The 25431-nt window shown below is 35.1% G+C and overlaps 1 protein-coding gene across 13 annotated transcripts; it reads left to right on the plus strand.

Annotated features, from left to right (window-relative positions):
- Nucleotides 1-984: 984 nt before the first annotated feature.
- LOC138715020 (zinc finger protein 235-like) lies at nucleotides 985-23782 on the plus strand. Of its 13 annotated transcripts, none has more exons than XM_069847429.1 (9): nucleotides 985-1190; nucleotides 5074-5165; nucleotides 5291-5428; nucleotides 7483-7559; nucleotides 17179-17357; nucleotides 17460-17551; nucleotides 17672-17809; nucleotides 19616-19692; nucleotides 21293-23782. In XM_069847429.1, the coding sequence occupies exons 6-9, from the start codon at nucleotides 17465-17467 to the stop codon at nucleotides 23457-23459; spliced, it is 2469 nt and encodes an 822-aa protein (XP_069703530.1). In that variant the 5' UTR covers nucleotides 985-1190; nucleotides 5074-5165; nucleotides 5291-5428; nucleotides 7483-7559; nucleotides 17179-17357; nucleotides 17460-17464; the 3' UTR covers nucleotides 23460-23782. The 13 variants fall into 13 exon arrangements, with proteins under 13 accessions (XP_069703530.1, XP_069703521.1, XP_069703548.1 ...); XM_069847420.1 differs by having other exon boundaries at nucleotides 985-1174; XM_069847447.1 differs by lacking the exon at nucleotides 5291-5428.
- Nucleotides 23783-25431: the final 1649 nt, after the last annotated feature.

A 25431-nucleotide genomic window follows, 5' to 3' on the forward strand; every position in this document is an offset into this window, starting at 1 on the left:
CAAATATAAAAACATTCAAGTCAGTCATGCGATTACATGAATAATTATTGCTAAACTACAATTTAAAATTATTAAATGAACATGTTATAATTTAAAAAGATAAATATATAGTAATGAATAGGTTTTAATTAATTTTAAATACATAAATTAATAAATAAATGCTTTAATAGATGCTTGAGTGCAATATTCAATACACGAAACACGCCTGCTATGTGGCAGTTCTGACAATTCAAATCTGCTATGTGGATTAAAATAGTTAAAAAAAACTATTGTGTCCACGGAAATAATATTAGATTTATAATGTTTTGTAATATGATGTGTATTAACTTACTTTACATAAATAAAAATATACCGAGAAAATACTCTCATTTTTTTTTAAATAGAATGTTTTTTGTCTCTCCTGTAAAATTTGTGAAAAATCACATAGCAGATTTTGACTTCGCAGCGACGATATATAAATGTCATTTTGAAAGACAGACTCCTTGGAACATGCTTCATAAATGAACATTCAGGTCATCACTTGCTTTTCCATCTCCGTCTGCTCTACTAGTTTTTCTCACCATTTTGATGATGATGCCCCTCTTTTCCTAACATTATTTTAGTATGTCCCTCGGGTATAGTATGTTGAACATGATATGAGGTTTGTTTTTTTTTTTTTATTATTATAGCCATACAAATGGAATAGGATTAAGTCATTAGTATTTTGCTGATGAATGTATGTCTGGAGGAACTTATAATATATTATGTAAATTGGTAGGCCTAATCACACAAATAATTAAACAATATTAATTAGTGAAGATCATGGCCATTTTAGAGTCATAATATTAATTAATATGTAGTTCTAATACAAAAGTTATTTCAAAAAGGGGGAGGGGAAACTTCGTAGAGCATCTAAGCTCTTTAATTATATTTTGATTTAACGCAATATATTATTAATAGTAGTATTATTTTGTTCTCCGCTCCCCCCCCCCCCAATCATTTTCATCTCTTTGGCCACCAGAGGGACGTTGCCCCCTGGTGGAGAACTGCTGGCGGTATTATCCAGAGGGCCATGACTTTTCCGAGAAGAGCCACTGCATTGGGATCTCTAAGGATGCTTCAATCACGAAATAAATAATATTTATTCTGTGCTTCAACTTAAACAAAAAGTGGACGCAGTGTGGTGAAGACGAAGGTAAGAAATGTAAGAGGTTTGTATAATCTACATTTATGCCTATCTTTTAATTTATTAATAGTTTTCTGCAAGATACTATCAACAGCTTGCCATGTAATATGAGATACTTAGATTGCAATTTTGAAACACCTGAAAAAATTGTAAATATGTTTAAGAACTACTTCCAAAGTGTGTACATACCTAGTAGTATTGCTTCTGAAGTTACCATTGAACACGAGTCTTGTGAATATTTTGATTGTATTAACATTAATGTTATTAGCGAAGAAGATATTATTAGTGCAATTAAGAAACTTAGATCGAAGAAATCAGTAGGGCCAGACGAAATCCCCCCCATATATTGTAAAGGGGTGTAAAGAAAGTCTCATCAAACCCCTATTGCATATTTATAATTTATCTCTCAAGACTGGGATTTTTCCTGATAGATGGAAAATAGCCAAAGTTTGTCCAATTCATAAGGGCGGAGACATCTTTTCAAAACTATTTGAATCTATTATAATATATAAATACATTTATTTCTCAGTCAAAAACATTATTGACGACAACATGGTTTCGTTACTGGTAGATCAACTTCATCCAATTTAGTATGGTTTTGTGATTATGTCACTGAAAATATGGACATGGGTAATCCAGTTAATGTAATCTACACAGACTTCAAAAAAGCATTTGATACTGTTGATCACTATATATTGTTAAAGAAGCTTGCCAAATACGGGATTAGTAATTCTCTTATAAATCTATTTAGAAGTTACCTATTAAACCGCAAACAGTTCGTAGTCTTCAACAAATGTCGATCTGAAGAATTTACAGCGACATCGGGGGTCCCTCAAGGATCAAATCTGGGTCCACTTTTATTTTTATTATTTATAAATGACCTACCGAACTCGATATTAATGTAAGCTGATGATGTCAAAATTATTAAATCTTGTCCTACAGCTAATGACTGTCACTTGCTTCAGAGAGATCTAAATGAGTTATACGAGTGGTCACTGAAGAATAAACTGTATTTCAACTTAAATAAATGTCATTATATGATATATACTAGGAAAAAAACTTATTCTACTTACAGATACTCAATGGGTGGGGAATTCCTGGAAATGACTGACAAGGTAAAAGATTTAGGCATTGTAGGGCCTATTCACTTATAATATGGATTTTTCCAGCCATATACTTGAACTTGTGTCTCAGTCGCTTAAACTTCTAGGATTTATCTATAGACATACCACAAAATTCTCCTCTCAAGATAGTTTAAAAATTCTATTTTTTTCACTAGTTAGATCAAAACTTGAATATTGCAGTACTATATGGAACCCCTATCAAATTAAATATATTAACAAAATTGAGAGTGTTCAAAAAAGATTCATCAGATTTTTGTTTCTTAAATCATTTGGTTACTATCCCTCCTGGAATAATGAAAGTAGTATCTCGTACTCATCTCTTTTGCCTCTCTTTAATTTTGAAAGTTTGCAACGCAGAAGAAATAATATTGATATAAAATGCCTCAATAATTTATTAGCAAGTTCTGTAAATAGTCATCTACTGTCCATGATAGCAATACATGTACCCAGAGAGAACTGTAGGACCAGTAAAACATTTAATATAAACTATGCTAGGACATGTTATTATAAGTACTCTGCACTTCTTAGAATCTGTTCCTTCTATAATAAGCTGAGCAATATTGACATATTTCAGGATAGAGCCACACTCTTGAGAGAAATAAATACCGGTAGCATTCAAAACACTCCATAAGTATTTTACTAATAAATAGGTCTTTAAACTGGTTTGCACATTGTATATTTGGTCTTCCTTCTTAAATTATTTCATATCAATTATCATTACGAACTCGCTCCTAATTCTGACAACGTAGGTCTAGTCCCTCATCAGTTGTTGTATTATTGTTACTAATCTGTGACTAGTTATTTGCATTTCATGTTTTCTTCATACTGTAAATACTTTCGTTTTTGTTAGCCGAGATTTACATGTAATATTTGCTTGATATCTTTTGTTGAGTAGTATTGGATTGTAACTGTTTAAATTTAAATACCATTATTACATGTCTTACTACTGTTATTTTCATTTTATCTACTCTGTAATTACATTGTTGAGTGGATTAAATAAATAAACAAGGTGATACAACTGCCATAACATAAACATATGGTGCCTACATCAGAATGGTTATACAATTTGCTACATAACCTTCCTATATTTGAAAACAAGAGAGTTAATGCTTTATTGCCCAAAACTCATTATTGGTTAATAACAACAACAACAATAACAACATAATGAAGTCATTACCCTGGGTAGTTCACATTATGATTTCATTCATTCATAGTGTTCTGTCCAGGGGCAGGTCTTTCACTGCAAACCCAGCATTCTCCAATTTTTCCTATTTCCTGCCTTCCTCTTAGTTTGTGCATATGATACATATAATATTAATGTCGTATATCATCTGATATCTTCTGCCTCGAACTTTTCTCCCGTTCACCATTCCTTCCAGTGCATCCTTCAGTAGGCAGTTTCTTCTCAGCCAGTAACCCAGCCAATTCCTTTACCTCTTCCTGATCAGTTTCAGCATCATTCTTTCTTCACTTATTCTTTCCAACACAGCTTAATTTTTTATTCTGTCTGTCCATTTCACACTCTACATGCTTCTCCATATCCACATTTTAAATCCTTCTGGTTGCTTCTGTTCACTTCATCGTCATATCCATGTTTCTGTTCCATATAATGTTACACTCCACACAAAACACTTCAGTAGTCTCTTCCTTAGTTCTTTCTCCAGAGATCTGCAGAAGATGCTCCATGATTTCCAAAACTTGTTCTTAAAACTCTGTAATTATTAAGTACACTCGCTGAGATTTATAGGTTTTCCAGCACACTAAATCCTACGAAAAATGGACGGTTTTGTAAAATTTCTGCAATTTCAAAGGCATGTTGGGTCCGATAAGTATAATAATAAAATTTCAAAAATGTATGGATTTATTACCGTCAGAATTACTTATCAATAATCAATGCTAACGTATTTCTGTAAAGCTCAATTGTGTTGCTACAACATTGCGGTTAGGTCAGCTTCTCCTCAACCAAATTTGACTTTGGTTTCATACACCGCTCAAACAGCAGCACGAGCAAGCTATATACCATAGCATGTTCTACTATTTTTTTATTTATGACCACCTGCAATTGAAGATTGTCAAATTATTTTATATCGTACATTTAACCATCAGCACATAGTTTGTTTTTTCTATACTTTGTATGGTTTTAAATTTTATGTTACACATATGTTCTTAATTGCATATGCTTACACTGCCCATCATATTAACTTTTTCAAACATTTTTAACGATTGTATTTAAACCAGAAATTATAAGTGTTCATTTTGTGTCATTGCTTCGATGAGACCTGAGGATGCCATATTCATGGCGAAAACGTTTGTCGGTCATTATGTACCATTTTATGTAATAATCTAATTGTTTAAATGTTTGATTATCGATAAGTAAATCTGACGGTAATAAATCCATACACATTTGAAATTTTACCATTTCTGCAGCTTATTATTTTCTCCCTATTTTAGAAGTTTTTCTTTTATCTTGTTCACCATTCTCCTGTTCAGTTTTAGACAGTTCTACACATACCAATACACACTGACGGAATGCTTGTATTTCCATATAGTCACATGATGAGAAGAAAGAAGACAGGTTTGCTTATCAGGAAGAAGTTTATGAATTCATGTACAAAGAAGTAGGCTAATCACTAAGTGACTAATTAATCATCCCTGCTTATAAGTCAACTCTAATGACGATTAAGTAGACTATCCAATTGCCATAGCAGGTTTCTGTATGTTATGTATGTCTTGAGTGCTACATGCTTACATGTAATAGAAATTGACTAGGTACATCCTTTTCAGTTGTCATGGATGTGATTAAGACAGAACCCGAGACTGATCCTTTGGCTCTGCAGAATGAATGTATAAAAGAAGAGAAAAAACCACTGTCATTGGTAAGTTTGTGCATTACGGTATGTAGGCCTATTATGCTTTCATGATTCTGGGACGAACATTTTGTTTGTTCTCAAGAGACTAATATATAGAAAAGTAATTTATATTTTTGTAACTTGATACGCAGGTGAGACATCCCTTGGAAGTGAGTGTGGATCACATTAAGGTGGAAGTCTCTGATCCAAACATTGATCACGTATCGGACATAAAACACGAAAACAATGAATTCCCTCTGCCATTAGAAGTGTCTGAATTTGAAGTTGAGGTGAGTAGTTTCGAGTGTGTTGCATTTCTGGGTATTTTGAAGAGGAAAATAAACTCTTTAAGATAATTTACGTTAGAATGTCCATTCATTCATTTTTCCCCAGGACATTTCCATTGTTTGGCAAAATGTCCTGCTCTCCTGAACGTTTTTTGGGAATACTCAAATGTCCTGTGTTCTTGCGATCGTGTTTTGACAATGTATTGTATGCTATGTAACGTTTTGGTTGTAGTTTACTTGCAATTATAGATATGAACACTGTGAAGTGACATTTGTACGACCACAAAGAACTGTTCGGAATCTTTCTATTTTATAATATAATCTCCTCTATGTTCATAGAGGTTAGTAGCACAGTACGTTTTTTAGTTGTCGATCTGATTGTACCGCTGTGAACTATTGGTTAGCATGTCTTTCCATGAAGCGAGTGGGCCCGGGTGCAAGCACTGGTTTTAGTTTCTTCTGGAGTCTGTCTTTCAACCCATTAAGAGCAAATGCTGGGTAACTTTCGGTGCTAGACCTGGACGCATTTTGCTGGCATTATCACCTTCATATTACTCAAATAATAGATAACCATCAAAGCAATTGTTCATGCTAATTCAATTATTTGACCTTCCAATAAGAATCGATTAATGTATTTATTAAAAACTATTGCAATTATTATGTATGATACAACTATTAAAATTATAATAATAATTATTAGGGCATGAACTTCAACTCTCAAAATAAACATTAAAAATTACGGAGCAAGAAAAAAAGACTGAAGCATTGACCATTAGTGTATAATAAAATTATCGATTGGGGATGCTTGTTTATTGATAGCAATTTCATGAATACTAAATTTTGGAAGATGGAATTATATTTAAACTTCCTTAAAAGAAACCAACTAAAGAATTATCTGATTGTATTTTCTCCTGTGGAACGTGATTTTTCTTATCTAAACCCTTTATGGTGAAATGAAAAATATGGAATAAAACTTGGAACTGTGAATGTCTATAGGTCATTGTTAAACCACACTTTAATAAGGTATCATATGCTGAATTTTGTGACAACATTTCAAGAAAAACTAAACTTTTTTATCAAATACCTAAATCTGAAAAGAACGGTAACAAAGAGGCATCTACCTGTGCAGAACAAGTGGAAATAATAATAATAATAATAATAATAATAATAATAACAACAACAATTTGATTTCTCAGTACAGAGCTAAATGTTTACTACACTTTGTTGATAACATTTTTGTGAACAGTTTTTGGATATTGCTGAAATCATTCCAGTTTTTGTTTATATAGATATACACTTTGACTTGTTTCCAGAATATGCATACCTATATTTCTGTCTTCTTCTTACATCGACTAAAATCGTTTCAAAATTGATCTGTGAAATAAATTGGAACAATATTAATGACACCTTGCAGCATAGACATATGGTCTAAAGCATCTTTCTCTAGAATAGCAATATGGAATGAGTTTTCGTTTAAATTCTCGTGAGGGAAAGAATTTTCTCAGAAATTTTAGATAAATGTATGGGACCAATTTCCACCCAACATTATTATGAATTTAGAGAACTACACTGAATAGTGATATCCAATTTAAAAACCAGCTATAATGGCTGTGGGAATCTTCATGCTAATCACACATTACCTCCACAATGGTTTGATGATCGGTCACCTCATAAAAGGCATGTAGAGATGAAGACAACAGTAGGGTGTTCGATCTTGGCGTCTGTAGGGTTTTACTCTATTGATTATTATTATAACATCATTCATGTGTTGCAGGTATATTGATTTTTCGTGGGTATGTAAAATTGTGATAGGTTTTTGTTTTAATTAGTTCTTAACAACTTTTTTGCGTTTTGCTTTCACATAGATCTATTGTTTATGAATGCGAATATTCTCATACCTACATTTAAGCACTGTCAGTTATTAATTCTGCACATTATAAGTGAGGAGAAGTGATTGTATCCAAAGTGTGACTGCAAAGAAATCTATTGCTCTGAAACATCTGTTTCCTCGAACTTCGTGTAATGTTACTGCATAAGGTTTTTTTGTTTTTCTGTAGGAGGAGTCGTGGGCCATCGACAAAGTGAAAGCTGAGTTTAAAGTAGATGTGACTGAAGTGGATGATAACTTTGAGAGGTGAGTGTAGCAGCAGGTGGATTTTTGTATTCAGTATTTGCTTTTCTGTTTTAATTAATTTTACCTAAATTTAAGTTGCAAAGTGTTACCATCTTATTCTTTAAATTAAGGACAGTTTACATTTTATAAATGTCAAGTGGTGTAAAAAGTTGTGTCGTGAGAAATAACGTGGCAATAATATTACATGCAGATATGAGCTTTCTTGAATTGTTGAGCAGGTAAAGTAACTTAGCTTATGATTGAATCGTTATTATGAGCTCTGTGGACTTAATTTGGTTATTTCACTGATTGAATATTTGTCGTATGAATCCAGTTCACTAGCAGACTTGCATTTGGTTGTGTGTTAGTTAGTGGGGTTTAAAAAAAGGGCGCGTCAGCATCTATGGCTATTTGCGCCCTTATCTAAAATTCTTTACAGAACAGATGGTTGTGTGTAGAACTTAACATCTGTAACAGGTTATATCTTCGGGGCAATTTAGCACGACTTGAAGATCATCTGTTTCGTTTGGCCTATTAATGTTTAGCTGGATATACTGGACTCAACAAAGTAGGTGCCCTTCAGGTCGTAATAATTTACCCTGAAGCTGGCGAGTCCTTGGCATCAACCCCTTTGATTTGATTACCCCCTTTGATTTGATTACCTGGTTGGGTTTTTCCGAGGTTTCCCCCACCGAAAAGGCAAATGCCGGGTAATATTTTGGCGAATCCTCGGACCTCATTTCATCTCACTACATCTCGCCAAAATGTAAAAAAATTGTACAACATTGTAAAAATTGTAGAAAATTACTAAATTGTAAAACTATAAAAATTTGTAAAAATTGTAATTGTAATATTGTAAAATGTTGACATGTTCCACATCTTAAAGCTTCATTGCTCATGTAAGATCTATGGAATAAAATAAATGAATGAATGAATGAATGAAACAATGGAGATGTTAAGTTGTGGTATACAGTGGAATATACAGAAGTCTGCATCTGAACACAATAAACATGACAGTCTTAACTTTTTCATAGAAATTTAGTTAAATTTTTCTCCTGATTGAATCACAGTCGAATGCGCTCAATTACTGGAGAAATTCATCTAGCATGTTCGGACTTTTGTTATAAAGGATGTCCCAACAAGAACGTCGTATTTAATAATGTCAATAAATGCAAGAAAGCAGGTAACAGAATAGATCAGAGCCCTGCCATATCAACTAGACAATGGCACAATGTCCCGACAATGTCTTGTTTTTGTTGGGTTGGCAGCATTGCTACCTGGTTTGTTATCGTTTTTGTTGCATTTATTCTCATTATTAAATCCAGCATTCTTGTTGGGACACCGTTTACTATTGATCACTTGTCTGCGTTTCTGAATTGATCATTGAATAGTGTTGTTATTTACCACTAGAGTAAGTGCATTATTTTTTTGTAGTGTTTTGAACTCAACCTGGAAATAAATGCTCTGAGCTTTATCTGTGTTAGTTTTGGAAGAAAAAAAAATTTCGTGTCATCTATTTCATTCCTGCTTTGAATATTACGGCAATTGAAGGCCTTTCAGTTATTATATTGTCATGATTTCCTTTATTTTGATCTTGACCCATACGGAAATGCATCTAGTGCAATGCAGTTAACAAACGAGTAAGAAGGCAGATATGACATACCCAATAAGAAACTACTAAATAGCTTACATTACAAGATGTGCTGCTGTTATAATACCAGTTTCACAGTACTTATTTTTTCAGAGATATTAATCTTAGTATCAATTTTTTTATTGTTTTGATGAATACTGTCTCTAAAAATATACCTTTTATTTTAACACCTTATATAACAAGTCTGTATGCAGCAACACACAGCAAGGAGCCACATAGTAGATACATTCGCTTCTCAGAGATAAATTCTAAGAAATGAGTTGCAGTTTATTATATGCTGTGTGTTCAACTTCTAAGGTCTGATTTTTTTTCTCAGGACTGGGTACAGATAGAAACATGCGATTGAGCTTAAAAGATGTGGACATTCTTTTGGAATGTGTAACAGTGACAATAAATTGACAATGGGTTAAAATCTGGATTTTCCGAATATTACGAGAATTTATAGAGAATAAATAAATCATGTAATATTACTTAATTGATTTCATCACTCGTTATGTGAGCCTTGATAGTAGCTATCAGTTTTATGACTGCAGGTCTGTTAATTTACAGGCCCATTCAGCTGCATTGTCAAGAAGAAGTGGGAAGCCAAGAGGTAGATATCAGTGAAAATTCCACACAAAACACTAGCACAGTCATTCATGCACAAAGAAGTACGAACAATCTTGTGAATGGTGAATCCAGAGATGATCCTTCATTCCAGAAGAGTTTTAATTGCGAAATTTGTGGTAAAGGCTTTATGACAATGAAGCGTTTGAAACAACATAGACAGATTCACACGGGACAGAAGCCTTTCAAATGCGACACTTGCGGCAAGAGTTTTGCAAGACTTGGTCATCTTCAACGACATGTGTCAATTCATGCAAGTGACAAACCATTCAAATGTACCGTTTGTGAGAAAGGTTTCACACGACCAGATCTTCTGCGACGGCATGTGACAACTCACGAATCAACCCACGCTGGCCTTAGACCTTATAAATGCGAAGTTTGTGACAAGAGTTTCACTGAATGCTGTCATCTCAAACAACATGGGCTAATTCATACAGGCGATAAAGCTTTCAAATGCAATATCTGTACGAAGGCTTTCAGAAGCTCAGCAAATTTAAAACTTCATATGGTCATTCATTCAGAGGAGAAACTATTTAAGTGTGACCTTTGTGGAAAGAAATTTACAACCAGTAATGATGCTGCACGTCATATGAACATACATAATGACAAAAATGCCTATAAATGTGACATTTGCTCTAAGAACTTCTGGCGTAAAAGTCGCTTGCAGTATCACTTGTTGAAGCACATGGAGGAGAAACCGTACAATTGCAACGTCTGTTGCAGAGGCTACAGGCAAGCAAGTAGTTTGAAAGAACATTTACGTGTTCACACAGGGGAGAAGCCCTTCAAATGTATTGTTTGTGATAAGACTTTCAGACTGTCGACTCAATTGAAAGAACATTTACGCACTAGTGAGTCCTTAAAATGTGGTATCTGTGACAGGGAATTTAGTAACTCCAAATGTCTAAAGTATCACATGATAATTCACACAGGAGAGACCCCCTTCCCTTGTACTAAATGTGAGATGAGCTTCAAGAGTAACAGAAGTAGAATGCTTCATATGAGTTCTCACAAAATTGGTAATTCATTTCAGTGCAGTATTAGAGATGAGTGTCAAAGCTCAGACCATAATTAATTTCAGAGCAATGTTAGTGGTAACGAGTGTCAAAGCTCAGACCACAATTCATTTCAGAGCAATTTTAGTGGTAGTGAGTATCAAAGCTCAGACCAAAATTCATCTGAGTGCAATATTAGTGGTAACAAGTGTCAAAGCTTAGACCACAATTCATTTCAGTGCAATATTGGTGGTAAGGAGTGACAAAGCTCAGACCACGACTGTATTCATACCACTCAGTGATCACTGAAGAATGCAATGGCTGTGATGTGTTCTGATAAACTCTTCCCTTATGCAATATAACGTTTGCAATGTGCAAAGTTGCATTTCTGCTCAGAGCTATATTAGCATGTGAGTTTGAATTCCTGTGGGGCTGAATAGGTGTTTTTTCTTTTCCGAAGTTTTATCATCATTGTAAGACGAATATTAGAAAATTTTATTATAAAAAATCAAACTCATTCTGCCAATACCATCTTGATGCCACGAGTTTTATGAATGACTAGCTAAGATTGTAGTTGATGCATAAATATTAAATAACCTATTAAAAAGTGACAGTCCGTCAATACGTCTTTCCTTTATTGTGTTGTATTTTATTGCTGTTTTTACATAGAACTACGTCTTTGTCCTCAAGAGGGAGGGGAACCTAGAAATTAACTCGTATAATAATGCAACCTCCTCCCGCTTGTTTTCCTTGTCTTCCCGTCGTCCTTGCATTCCCCTTGTTTTCTTTATTCTCCTTTTATTAGCCTTGTCTTCACCTTGTTCTGTTCTTCCCCATGTCCCTGTATTATTCATGTTCTCCCCTTATTGTCCTTGTGTTCTTGTTTTCCTCGTCTTCCCCGTTTCCTTACCTTCTTTCGCTTTGTTTCCACTTATTCTCTCGTCTTCCCCTGGTTTGTATTCCTCTTATTCTCCACGCATTCCCCTTATTCTCTTTGTCTTCCGTTTATTCTCCTTGTGTTCTTCTTTTATCCCCTTGTTTTCCTTCTTTTCCTCTGTTCTCGTTGTCTTTTCTTTGTTGTCCTTGTATTCCCCTTCTTGTCTTTGTATTCTCTTTTTTATCTCGTGTTTCCATTGTTTTCCTTGCTCTTTGTATTCGTCTTGTTCTGCTCGTACTCCTCTCTTGACGTAGTACTACGTGTTTTACCTCACTAGGTGTGAGGGGAAGGTAACTTGGAAATTGAGTGCTAGCACCAAGGCAACTCTGCACATTCTCATACTCATCCCAGACGATGGAGGCCACAAAGTCAGAACTGCGTCTAAACAGCAATGTAAAGACATCTGTGCAGCCGACGATATCATCAGCATGCGACCGTGCCTTCTAAAACCTATGGATATCAGCATGGTTGCGTCACTTCGCATTGTATAGTTGTTCCTATGCTACTACCTCACTGTTAACAGCCCCAACATTAGCCACAGAATGCTCATTCTGCTTGAAGGAACCAAATTACACACTGCAACTTGCACTTGGCAGGAGAATCAATCATAGTAGCTATGTTCACGTGCCTGCAAAATCCATAAATCATCCAAAGAAAAAGCTAATATCAGTGAACACATCAATACATATGTACTACCAATTCACAAGTCTGGTGACAAAAGTAATCTTAATAATTACAGACCCATTTCACTATTACCCAGTCTCTCTAAGGTATTTGAAAAATGTATAAAAACACGGTTAATAACATTTTTAGAAAAAAATAAACTACTCAATGATAATCAATTTGGTTTCAGAAAAAATTTGTGCACTGATGATGCTATTATGGCAGTTACCTCAAAAATAATTCAAGAATTAGATGTAGGAAATAAATGTCTAGGAATTTTTCTAGACTTACAAAAAGCTTTCGATACGGTCAATCACAGTATACTTTTGAATAAAATGGATAGATTAGGAATTAATGGAATTGCTTTAAAATTATTTAAATCTTACTTAAGTAACAGAACTCAAGCAACTAAAATAAATGATCACCTTAGTAAATCACGTAACATTGATATAGGTGTACCTCAGGGGACGATTTTAGGTCCTGTTTTGTTTTTAATATATATCAACGATTTACTTAAAATTGACATTGAGAAATATTCTGGTACTCTGTATTCTTATGCTGATGATACTGTGGTTATATTTAGCGGTTCGAGTTGGAATGAAACTTATCAAAATTCTAACAGTGGTATTAATATTATTAAAGAATGGCTGGATGCTCACTTGCTTTCTTTGAACGTTTCTAAAACAAAATTAATACCATTTTCATTAACATCACATGGCCTTGAGCAACTAGAAATAAATAATAATATAAGTATAACTATACATGATTGTAACCTACCTACTTGCTCATGTAACGCTTTGAGTATATCCTCACAAGTTAAATATTTAGGCATTATTATTGACCAACATTTAAAATGGGACAAGCATATCTCCTTTCTGTGTAACAGATTGCGTAAAACAATCCACAAATTTTCCATTCTACGCTCTTATTTACCTGTTTATGTTCTGCGTACTGTGTACTTAGCTCTGTTTCAATCAATAATTCAGTATGGTATTTTAGGTTGGGGAGGAATGGCAAAATCGACTCTCCGTCCTTTAAATCTGCTCCAAAAAAGAATTATCAAAATTTGTCTATATAAACCTTTTGATTACCCAACAAAATTAATTTTTCAGGAATTTGGCGTATCAAATCTAGAACAAATTTATAAACAAAAATTGCTGATTTACTTCCATAAAAACCACAATAAATTTAAATATGATCCTCATGAATACCAGACGAGACAAAACTACAGTTTCTTTCTAAATACTCCCAAATGCCACACAACTGCTGGATTAAAACACAGCAGAAATTTTGGACCCAAAATATATAATACATTAATTAGAGCTTACCCTGAGCTAAGTACACTTAACACACATAGATTTAAGAAACAAATCAGATTAATTATTTAATTGTTTAAGCTAATTGAGTTAAAATTGTTACTCTAATATTCATGTACTTCTGTATTTTCTATTTGTATATAGACCCTGTTATTACATGCTGTATGTATTTTACCATTTATTAATGTGATTGTGCTCAATGAACTCTTGTAATTTTGTGATATATTTTGTATAACTGATCTGAACTCCGCCCGAGCACGAGCTTCTGCTCTTTCGGGCTGCAATGCCTAATGTAGCTCAAGTGTATAGTATTAATAAATATTATTATTATTATTATTATTACTCCATTGAAATATTGAATGTGAATTGGTCCATCACAGCAAGTCAATTAGCACATGCATATTGTTTACTCTGGTTAATAACACAATATGTTTATGTTAAAAACCGATAGAGTACTACAAATATTCAAAATCATACAGGTCATGAAGCCAATAGATTACGATTAATTCATATTTTTGCATTACAAAAAATAGTTTTCGAAAGTACAAGTCCATAATTGGACTTGGAATTGAACGGTTTACATCAGCTTCTTGTCTATGCGGATGACGTGAATATGTTAGGAGAAAATCCACAAGCGATTAGGGGAAACACGGATATTTTACTTGAGGCAAGTAAAGCGATCGGTTTGGAAGTAAATCCCGAAAAGACAAAGTATATGATTATGTCTCGTGACCAGAATATTGTACGAAATGGAAATATAAAAATTGGACATTTATCCTTCGAAGGGGTGGAAAAATTCAAATATCTTGGAGCAACAGTAACAAATATAAATGGCATTCGGGAGGAAATTAAACGCAGAATAAATATGGGAAATGCGTGTTATTATTCGGTTGAGAAGCTTTTATCATCTAGTCTGCTGTCAAAAAATTTGAAAGTTAGAATTTACAAAACAGTTATATTACCGGTTGTTCTGTATGGTTGTGAAACTTGGATTCTCACTTTGAGAGAGGAACATAGGTTAAGGGTGTTTGAGAATAAGGTGCTTAGAAAAATATTTGGGGCTAAGAGGGACGAAGTTACAGGAGAATGGAGAAAGTTACACAACACAGAACTGCACGCATTGTATTCTTCACCTGACATAATTAGGAACATTAAATCCAGACGTTTCTGATGGGCAGGGCATGTAGCACGTATGGGCGAATCCAGAAATGCATATAGAGTGTTAGTTGGGAGACCAGAGGGAAAAAGACCTTTGGGGAGTCCGAGACGTAGATGGGAGGATAATATTAAAATGGATTTGAGGGAGGTGGGATATGATGATAGAGACTGGATTAATCTTGCACAGGATAGGGACTGATGGCGGGCTTATGTGAGGGCGGCAATGAACCTTCGGGTTCCTTAAAAGCCATTTGTAAGCAAATAAGTAAGTACAAGTCCATAATAAGAAAATAATGAAAGTCATTCTGTGTTTCGAATTCAGCAGAATATTACATAGGTTTTTAGTATTGCACAGTGACTATGATCAGAATTAGGCTTTTAGTTATTCCACCGTTTTCTGGAATTTGACATGTCAATATTTCAGAATTACTTACAGGTTCCATCATCAGGCGACATAGATAAGTCCAGATGGAACCTCTAAGTAATTCCAACACATTAGAAATATCAAAATCCAGGACACATGAAATACCCTAAAGCCCAGCTCTGATAAACAGAATATTTTTCATTACAAAATAGCCAGTCGTAGTTGGCATGAATGCAAATTATGTTACGATCTCTTTGGCTCTTCGTGTCATGGATGAAATGTCTATTCCTTCACGATCGCTTCGATAATGGTTCCTTGCTTGTCTTGTTGTACATGTAGGGCTTATGTTATGTCAATATTTGTTTGTGGACATGTCTAATACAATAAAGAGCGTAATTAGTTTCCAAAGTGGGGTAAAATTACTTTATAGCTTTATTGGATGCGAGGAGGACTGTTCAAAGGAAGTCCATCTACTTTTGCAGTTAATAATAAATGTGGTGGTTTTATTAGTGGAGACGAGATTCTAGACGTTAGAACTTCAATAAAAGCAGTTCTCAGTATATAAATCTTTGGCTACTTCTCTTTAATTTCTTAATATCCAGTACATTAACTAGGACTACATTTTGTGTACTAAGTCATCATTAGCCCTGGAATCAGCTGACTTGTTGCTGTGTATCCTGAAGCAGGAGGAGGATACCATTTACCCAGACATTCTTCACGTGAGAAAACTAAAAATGAACATCAATAACAAACTTAATACAGCCAAAATGCAAAGGATAGTAACAGACTTTTAAAAACAGCTCATGATTATTGCTTAATTAAAAATAACGTCTCACGAAAATATTTACATAACAGAAAACGAAACAATAAACTCTTTAATAAAATTAATAATTAAACAACAAATCTCATCACAGTTACATTAGCATGTGTTGTAAAGTTACATTAAACTATAGCATAACTTGGCGAGATGAGGCTGAGGATTTCTAATAGGTTATTACCACCTGACATTCTCCTTGGAAGAAACTGAAATCGAACCCACACTCAAGTATAGTTCTGGATTAGCAGCCAAACACGACTGTCTACCGTACTACGCAGGTGGCTATTTCTGCAGTTCACACAGGGAAAACAGAAAAATAATATCGTTCCCATGAAGACAAAATTATCAAATTGCTTTTATTAAGTTTATTGAAAGGAAGTGCTAAAATAGCAAATTTAAAATGTTATGAGAGTAATATTTCAATCAATATCCTAATTTGTAAAAGAGATGCTTTGCTTCTTTGTATGTTTTAAGACCTCAAACCCCCCCCCCCCCCCAATATATATATATCATTTTAAAACTCAGACTCCTTGGAACATGCTTTATAAATGAACATTCAGGTCATCACTTGCTTTTCCATCTCTGTCTGCTGTACTAGTTTCTCTCACCATTTTGATGATGATGCCCTCTTTTCCTCACATGATTTTAGTGTGACCCTCGAGTAATAGTATGTAGAACATGATAATATGAGGTTTTTTTTTATTACAGCCAAACAAATGGATTAAGATTAAATCCTTAGTATTTTGCTGATGAATGTATGTCTGGAGGAAGTTATAATTGTGTAAATTGGTAGACCTAATCATAGAAATAGCCATGGTCACTTTAGAGTCATAATATTAGTTAATATGTGGTGCTAACACAAAAGTTATTTCGAAAAGGGAAAGGGTAACAGCGTAGAGCAACTAAGCTCTTTACCAGGTGTGGAATGCCCTTTCTACAGGCTGTGGGAGATGGGAACAGCCGCTACAATGTTCTTTCAGATTGTGGGTTTCGTAAATGATATCACTTTAAAACGAAAATATTGCCGAATATAATTATATTTTGATTTAATGCAAAATATTATTTTAGTATTATTAGTTTGTTTGAGGGGTCCCCCCCCCCCCCCGTAGCATTATCTCCTCTTTGGCTTCCAGAGGGTCGCTGCCCCCTGGTGGAGAACTGGTGGCGATATTATCCAGAGGGCCATGACTTGACCCGAAAGAGCCACTGCATTAGGATCGCTAAGGATGCTTCATTCACGGAATAAATAATATTTATTCTGTGCTTCAACTTAAACAAAAAGTGGACGCAGTGTGGTGAAGAAATATAAGAGGTTTGTATAACCTACATTTAGGCATATCTTTAAATTTATTAATAGTTTTCTGTAAGATGCTGCCGACTTACATGTAATACAAATTGACTACATCCTTTTCAGTTATCATGGATGTGATTAAAACAGAACCCGAGACTGACCCATTGGCTCTACAGAATGAATGTATAAAAGAAGAGGAAAAACCACTGTCCATGGTAAGTTTATCCATTACGGTATGCGTTCTGCTTTCGTGATTCTGTGACGAACATTTCTTTTTGTCCTCAAGAGACTAATATGTAGAAAAGTAATTTACATTTTTGTAACTTGATGCACAGGTGGGACATTTCTTGGAAGTCAATGTGGATCACATCAAGGTGGAAGTCTCTGATCCAAACATTGATCACGTATCGGACATAAAACACGAAGACAGTGAATTCTCTCTGCCATTACGAGTGTCTGAATTTGAAGTTGAGGTGAGTAGTTTCGAGTGTGCTGCATTTTTGGGTATCCTGCAGAGGAAAAATAAACTCTTTAAGATAATTTATGTTAGAGTGTCCATTCATTCATTTTTCCTCAGGACAGTTCCATTGTTTGGCAAAATGTCCTGCTGTCCCGAAAGTTTTTTGGAGATACTCAGATGTCTTGCTTTCTTGCGATCGTGTTTTGACAATATATAGTGTGCTATGTAATGTTTTGTTTTGTAGTTTACTGTGCAATTACAGATATGAACACTGTGAAGTGACATTTGTAAGACCACAAAGAACTGCTTGGTTTATAATATAATGTTCCTATTTTACTGTCATATGTGTGTAGGTGTTAGTAGCACAGTACGGTTTCTAGTTATCGATCTTATTGTACCGCTGTGGACAAATGGTTAGCATGTCTGACTATGAAGCAAGTGGACCCGGGTTCAAATCCTGTTTAGGTTTTTTCTCGAATCTTTCTTTCAAGCCATTAAGAGCAAATGCTGGGTAACTTTCGGCGCTAGACCTGGACTCAATTCGCTGGCAATATCACCTTCATATTACTCAGATGCTAGATAACCATCACAATTCACAAAATTCCTTAAAATTAACCAATTAAAGAATTATCTGATTGTAAATTCTGCTGTGGGACGTGTTTTTTCTCCTGTAAACCCGTTATGGTGAAATGAAAAATATTGAACAAAAGTTGCAACTGTGAAGGCCTATAGCTCATTGTTAAAACACACTTTAATAAGGTATCATGTGCTGAATTTTGTGACATTTCAAGAAAAACTAAACTTTTTGATCAAATACCTACATCTGAAAAGTACGGTAACAAAGAGGCATCTATCTGTGCAGAACAAGTGGGGAATAATAATAATAATAATAATAATAATAATAATAATTTAATTTCTCAGTACAGAGCTAATTGTTTACTACAATTTGTTAATAACATTTGTGTGAACAGTTTTTGGATTTTCTAAAATCATTCCAGTTTTTGTTTATATAGATATATAGGCCTACTTTGACTTGTTTCCGGAATATGCATACCTGTATTTCTGTCGTCTTCTTGCATCGACTAATATAGTTTCAAAATTAGGGCCTGAACTGTGAGGTTAAATTGGAACAATATTAATGACGCCCTGCAGCATAGCCATGTGGTCTAAAGCATCTTTCTCTAGAATAGCAATAAGGAATGAGTTTTCGTTTAAATTCTCGTGAGGGAAGGAATTTCCTCAGAAATTTTAGATAAATGTATGGGACCAGTGTCCATCCAACATTATTATGAATTTGGAGAACTACACTGAATAGTGTAATCCAATTTAAAAACCAACTATAATGGCTATGGGAATCTTCATGTTAACCACACATTACCTCCGCATTGGTTCCATGATCGTTCATCTCATAAATGGCATGTAGAGATGAAGACAACAGTAGGGTGGTGGACCTTGGCGTCTGTGGGTTTTTACTCTATTGATTATTATTATAACATCATTCATGTTGCAGGCATATTGATTTTTCGTGGGTATGTAAAATTGTGATAGGTTTGTGTTTTAATTAGTTCTTGACAACGTTTTGCGTTTTGCTTTCACATAGGCCTATTGTTTATGAATGCGAATATTCTCAGACTTACATTTAAGCATTCTCAGTTATTCATTGTGCACATCATATGTAAGGATAAGTGGTTGTATCCAAAGTGTGACTGCAAAGAAATCTATTGCTCTGAAACATCTGTTTCCTCAAACTTCGTGTAATGTTACTGTATTAAGTTTTTTTTTTTTTGTTTTTTTTTTTTTGTTTTTTTTTTTTTTTTAGGATGAGTCGTGGGCTGTGGACAAAGTGAAAGCTGAGTTTAAAGTGGATGTGACTGAAGTGGATGATAACTTTGAGAGGTGAGTGTAACAGCAGGTGGATTTTTGTATTCAGTATTTGCTTTTCTGTTTTAATTATTTTTACCTAAATTTAAGTTGCAAAGAGTTACCATCTTGTTCTTGAAATTAAGGACAGTTTAAATGTAATAGGTTTGTGGTGTATAAAATTGTGTCGTAAGAAATAACGTGGCAATAATATTACATGCAGATATGATATTTCTTGAATTGCAATATTGCTTGACTAAGGAAAGTTATGTAGTTTATGATTGAGTCATTATTATGAGCTCTGTGGACTTAATTTAGTTATTTCACTGATTGAATAATTTAGTTCTTAGTTCACTAGCAGACATGTATTTCAGTGTGTGCTCGAACTTAACATATGAAATGGGTAATATCTTCGGGGGCAAATTAGCACAACTTGAAGATCATCTGTTTCATTGGGCCTATTAATGTTTAGCTGAGTATACTAGACTCAACAAAGCAGATGCCCTTCAGGTCGTACTAATTTACCTTGAAGGTGAAACTTGTTTGAAAGTCTGAAACAATGGAAATGTTAAGTTGTGGTATACAGTGGAATATCCAGAAGTCTGCATCTGAACACAATCAATGACAGTCTAACTTTCTCATAGAAAGTCAGTTCATTTTTTTTTCTCCTGATTGTATCACAATTGAAGGTATGCGCCCAATTACTGGGACAAATTCATCAAGCTCATTCGGACTTTTATTCTACTGTAAAAGAAGAGCAGCCCAGTCGGCTAAGGTGCTTGCCTATTGATCCAGAAATGCGTTCGGGCGCGGGTTCGATTCCAGCTTGGGATGATTACCTGGTTGGATTTTTTCCAAGGTTTTTCCCAACCATAAGGCAAATGTCAGGTAATCAATGGGGAATCCCTGGCGTTATCTCGCCAAATACCATTTCGCTACCACCAATCCCATTGATACAAAATAATCTAGTGGTTGGTACAATGTCGTTAAATAACCAAGTAAAAAAAATTATGAAATAAAATTTAAAATCATATAGAGCTCACGGAATACCGGAACGTATTTTGAGAAATGCTGCTCTATGGCAATTCAGCAGTTGTCCAGACTGAACAAAGAGTGGCCTAGTGTGTACATACATTTTCGGAAATCGCCATCAGAGATAATAGCGATAGTGGTAACCACGATTGGAGTATCCAGTATTATAAACAGTAAAGACCCCTGGAGTGGCATAGGGTAATGTTTTCAGAACATGTAATATGCTGCCGTGCTGCATGCTGCTGCTGCCGTGACAGTCCGCTCAGACCTTAGAGGCGTGGTTATAAGCACTAGGGAACTCTCGGCTCAGAATGTGAGACACGGGCAGTACGCTCTGTGTTCAAGTTCTAAGGTCTCCTGACTTTTTCTCAGTACTGGGTACAGAGAGAAACATACGATTGAGCTTAAAAGATGCGGACATTCTTTCGGAATGTGTAACAGTGACAATATAATGACAATGGGCTATAATCTGGACTTTCAGATTATTACGAGAATATATAGAGAATAAATAAATAATGTAATATTACTTAATTGATTGCATCACTCTTTTGTGAGCCTTGATAGTAGCTATCAGTTTTATGACTGCAGATCTGTGAATTTACAGGCCCATTCAGCTGCATTGCCGAGAAGATGTGGGAAACCAAGAGGCAGATATCAGTGAAAATTCCACACAACACACTTGCATGCTCATTCATACACAAAGAAATACGAACAATATTCTTGTGAATGGTGAATCCAGAGATGATCCTTCGTTTCAGAAGAGTTTTAATTGCGAACTTTGTGGTAAAGGGTTTATGACAATGAAGCGTTTGAAACAACATAGACAGATTCACACGGGACAGAAGCCTTTCAAATGCGACAATTGTGGCAAGAGTTTTGCAAGACTTGGTCATCTTCAACGACATGTGTCAATTCACGCAAGTGACAAACCGTTCAAATGTACCGTTTGTGAGAAAGGTTTCACACGACCAGATCTTCTGCGACGACATGTGACAACTCACGTAATAGATAAACCTTTCAAGTGTAACATTTGTGAGAAGAGTTTTGGAGAAGCGCATCAACTTCGACAACATGAATCAAATCATACGGGGGATAAACCTTTTAAATGCGAAATTTGTGGTAAGACTTTTGTAAGACTTTATCACCTTAAACAACACGGATCAACTCACACAGACCACAGGCCTTTCGAGTGCAAACTTTGTGATAAGAGTTTTGCCAGATTGAACTATCTTCGACAGCACGAATTAACCCACACAGGCCTTAGACCTTACAAATGTGAAGTTTGTGACAAAAGTTTCACTGAACGCTATCATCTCAGACAACATGGGCTAATCCATACAGGTGACAAACCTTTTAAATGCAATATCTGTACGAAGGCTTTTACAAGCTCAGGATATTTAAAACTGCATATGCTCATTCATTCAGAGGAGAAAATATTTAAATGTGACCTTTGTGGAAAGAAATTTACAACCAGTGATGCTGTTACACGTCATATGAGCATACATAATGACAAAAATGCCTATAGATGTGACATTTGCTCTAAGAACTTCTGGCGTAAAAGTCGCTTGCAGTATCACTTGTTGATGCACATGGAGGAGAAACCATACAGTTGCAACGTCTGTTGCAGAGGCTACAGGCAAGCAAGTAGTTTGAAAGAACATTTACGTGTTCACACAGGGGAGAAGCCCTTCAAATGTGCTGTTTGTGGTAGAACTTTCAGACTGTCGACTCAATTGAAAGAACATTTACACACTAGTGTGCCAAAGTCCTTAAAATGTGGTATTTGTGAGAGGGAATTTAGTAACTCCAAATGTCTGAAGTATCACATGATAATTCACACAGGAGAGTCCCCCTTCCCTTGTACTAAATGTGAGATGAGCTTCAAGAGTAACACAAGTAGAATGCTTCATATGTGTTCTCACAAAATTGATAATTCATTTCAGTGCAGTGTTAGTGGTAACGAGTGTCAAAGCTCAGACCGCAAGTCATTTCAAAGCACTATTAGTGGTAATGAGTGTCAAAGCTATGACCACAATTCATTTCAGTGCAGTATTAGTGGTAACGAGTGTCAAAGCTCAGACCGCAAGTCATTTCAAAGCACTATTAGTGGTAATGAGTGTCAAAGCTCAGATCAAAGTTCATTTCAGAGCAATATTAGTGGTAATGAGTGTCAGAGCTCAGACCACAGTTCATTTCAAAGCACTATTACTGGTAATGAGTGTCAAAGCTCAGACCACAATTCATTTCAGTGTAGTATTAGTGGTAATGAGTGTCAAAGCTCAGATCAAAATTCATTTCAGTGCAATATTAGTGCTAATGAGTGTCAAAGCTCAGACCACAAGTCATTTCAAAGCACTATTAGTGGTAACGAGTGTCAAAGCTCAGACCACAATTCATTTCAGTGCAGTATTAGTGGTAATGAGTGTCAAAGCTCAGACCGCAAGTCATTTCAAAGCACTATTAGTGGTAACGAGTGTCAAAGCTCAGACCACAATTCATTTCAGTGCAGTATTAGTGGTAATGAGTGTCAAAGCTCAGATCAAAATTCATTTCAGAGCAATATTAGTGATAACAAGTGTCAAAGCTCAGATCAAAATTCATTTCAGAGCAATATTAGTGGCAAAGAGTGTCAAAGCTCAGACCACAATTCATTTCAGAGCACTATTAGTGGCAATGAGTGTCAAAGCTCAGACCAAAATTCATTTCAGTGCAAAATTAGTGATAAGGAGTGTCAAAGCTCAGACCACGACTGTATCCATACCACGCAGTGATCACTGAAGAATGCAAGGGCTGTGATGTGTTCTGACAAACTCTTCCCTTATGCAATATAACGTTTGCAATGTGCAAAGTTGCATTTATGCTCTGAGGCTACATTTGCACGTGAGTTTGAATTCCTGTGGGGCTGAATAGGTGTTTTTTTTTTTTTTTTTTTTTTTTCCGAAATTTTATCATAATTGTAAGACGAATATTAGAAAATGTTATTGTAAAAAATCAGAATCATTTTGCCAATACCATCTTGCTCCCACGAGTTGTATGAATGACTAGCTAACACTGTAGTTGATGCATAATATTAAATAACCTATTAAACCTGTTATCAGATGTTATGTTTATTGTTTTACACTGTAGTTTCCTAGAAGACGTTAATTGGATATCTACAAACTGAATTTCGGTGTTCTGTGTTGTTTGCTATTAGCGCGATAGTTTCTTAAACAGTGTTCATAAAGTCGAGAATCAGCGATAGGTTAGGTTTGGTTTGTTCAGGCTTTCGATATTTTTTGCATATACGCTTTTTGATAGGTAGGTAAATCTTAGGTACGTGGGTTTGCCCTGGACTACTTGGTATGTAGATCTCCAATTAATGTCTCGTATTTTTCTCCTACTGTTTTCAGCACTACAGCACTGCTAAAACTACACAGGCAGTGAAACACTCTACAAGCTAAAATGCAGGTCTAATTGAGATATTTATGGTTTTCTCCTGTTAATATATAAAAATACAGTAAACGTTAGATACCGGGAATCTGAATATCAAAGCGATGCAAAGATCAAGGGGTGTATAACAAAATGGTCATCACTTAAACTAGAAAGTGAAAATCTTACTAATATTGTTTTTTCTGCATAAAGCACAATCGAAATATTTGAGCCTTCTTTTGGAACTACAGTACATCTGGGAGAGCAAGTATTTGGGTGACATGTCCTTCAAAATAGCTGCCAAATATGTTCAAAAAAATTAAGTGGCCGAATATTAATAGGAGTTGCTACATATCGTTATATTTCTTACAACACTGTAAGATTTATGGGTTTATTTCGAGTAGAGGATGGGGAAGAACTTGACTGTAACACCTACCCCATTTTATTTTAGCTCAAAAAACTATGGTTTATGTACCTTTTTGGCTCCAAACTTTTCAGTAACCGTAAGTCAGAACAGTTTAATTGCACCAGCTCATAAAAACGTTAAGGAATACAGGTACTATTAAAACATAATAGTTACATATAGTACGTTGTACACCTGATTGAGGTTCTGGTCGATATGTACAGTCTTAGAAAGAAATTTTGGTAAACAGATACTTCATAAGTCCCAGAAAGGAGGCAGTGCACATGATCTGAGAATGAGTGACTTGGTTCACAAGAGAATGACTAGTTGAGTACAGTGAAACCTCTCCTTACGGACACCCCCAAGATACGGACACTCCTCATATACGGACAGATTTTCATGTCCCAACTGAAATAATATAGAAATAATGATAAATTTAACTCTCGTTTACAGACACTCTCAGGCACAGACACGGTCAGCTGTTTCACAGTCTTAAAGCTTCCTTTACCTCCTGACTGCGGACAGAACTTTGATTTCAAGACCTAATGTGTTACAAAAATGAAAAATTTAGTACAGAAATTCTTTAACATGAAAGAAAAAAATAAGGGTCTCGTAGGCTACCACTAGCCCAGTCAGCGACCCCTTGTTACTGGAAGCAGGTGGATAAACAAAGTCATAACATTTAACCTGTCTGATGGGTCCAAGGTTTTTGCGATCATGAAATTGTATTCGACACATGACAGAGTTAGTAGGATTATTCTCTTCAATTCAACCACTTTTTCTGATTCGAGAGACATGGCACCTGAACGTAAAGATTAAGTTGGAAACTGTAAATTACAGTACTGCATAACTGTAGCCCTAGAATGAAATTGCATGGCACAGTACTATATTTTCCTTAGCTACTGTAGTTCAAAGTTGCAAAGAATTTACTG

Source organism: Periplaneta americana, chromosome 2 (assembly GCF_040183065.1).
Source record: "Periplaneta americana isolate PAMFEO1 chromosome 2, P.americana_PAMFEO1_priV1, whole genome shotgun sequence".
Classification (NCBI taxonomy): Eukaryota; Metazoa; Arthropoda; class Insecta; order Blattodea; family Blattidae; genus Periplaneta; species Periplaneta americana.

Excerpts from the sequence above, each read along its gene's own strand:
- LOC138715020 (XM_069847429.1), top strand. The coding sequence starts at position 17,465 with ATGGATGTGATTAAAACAGAACCCGAGACTGACCCATTGGCTCTACAG. Across the intron at positions 17,810-19,615 it reads TGTCTGAATTTGAAGTTGAG|GATGAGTCGTGGGCTGTGGA; the intron begins GTGAGTAGTTTC and ends TTTTTTTTTTAG. Across the intron at positions 19,693-21,292 it reads GTGGATGATAACTTTGAGAG|GCCCATTCAGCTGCATTGCC; the intron begins GTGAGTGTAACA and ends GTGAATTTACAG.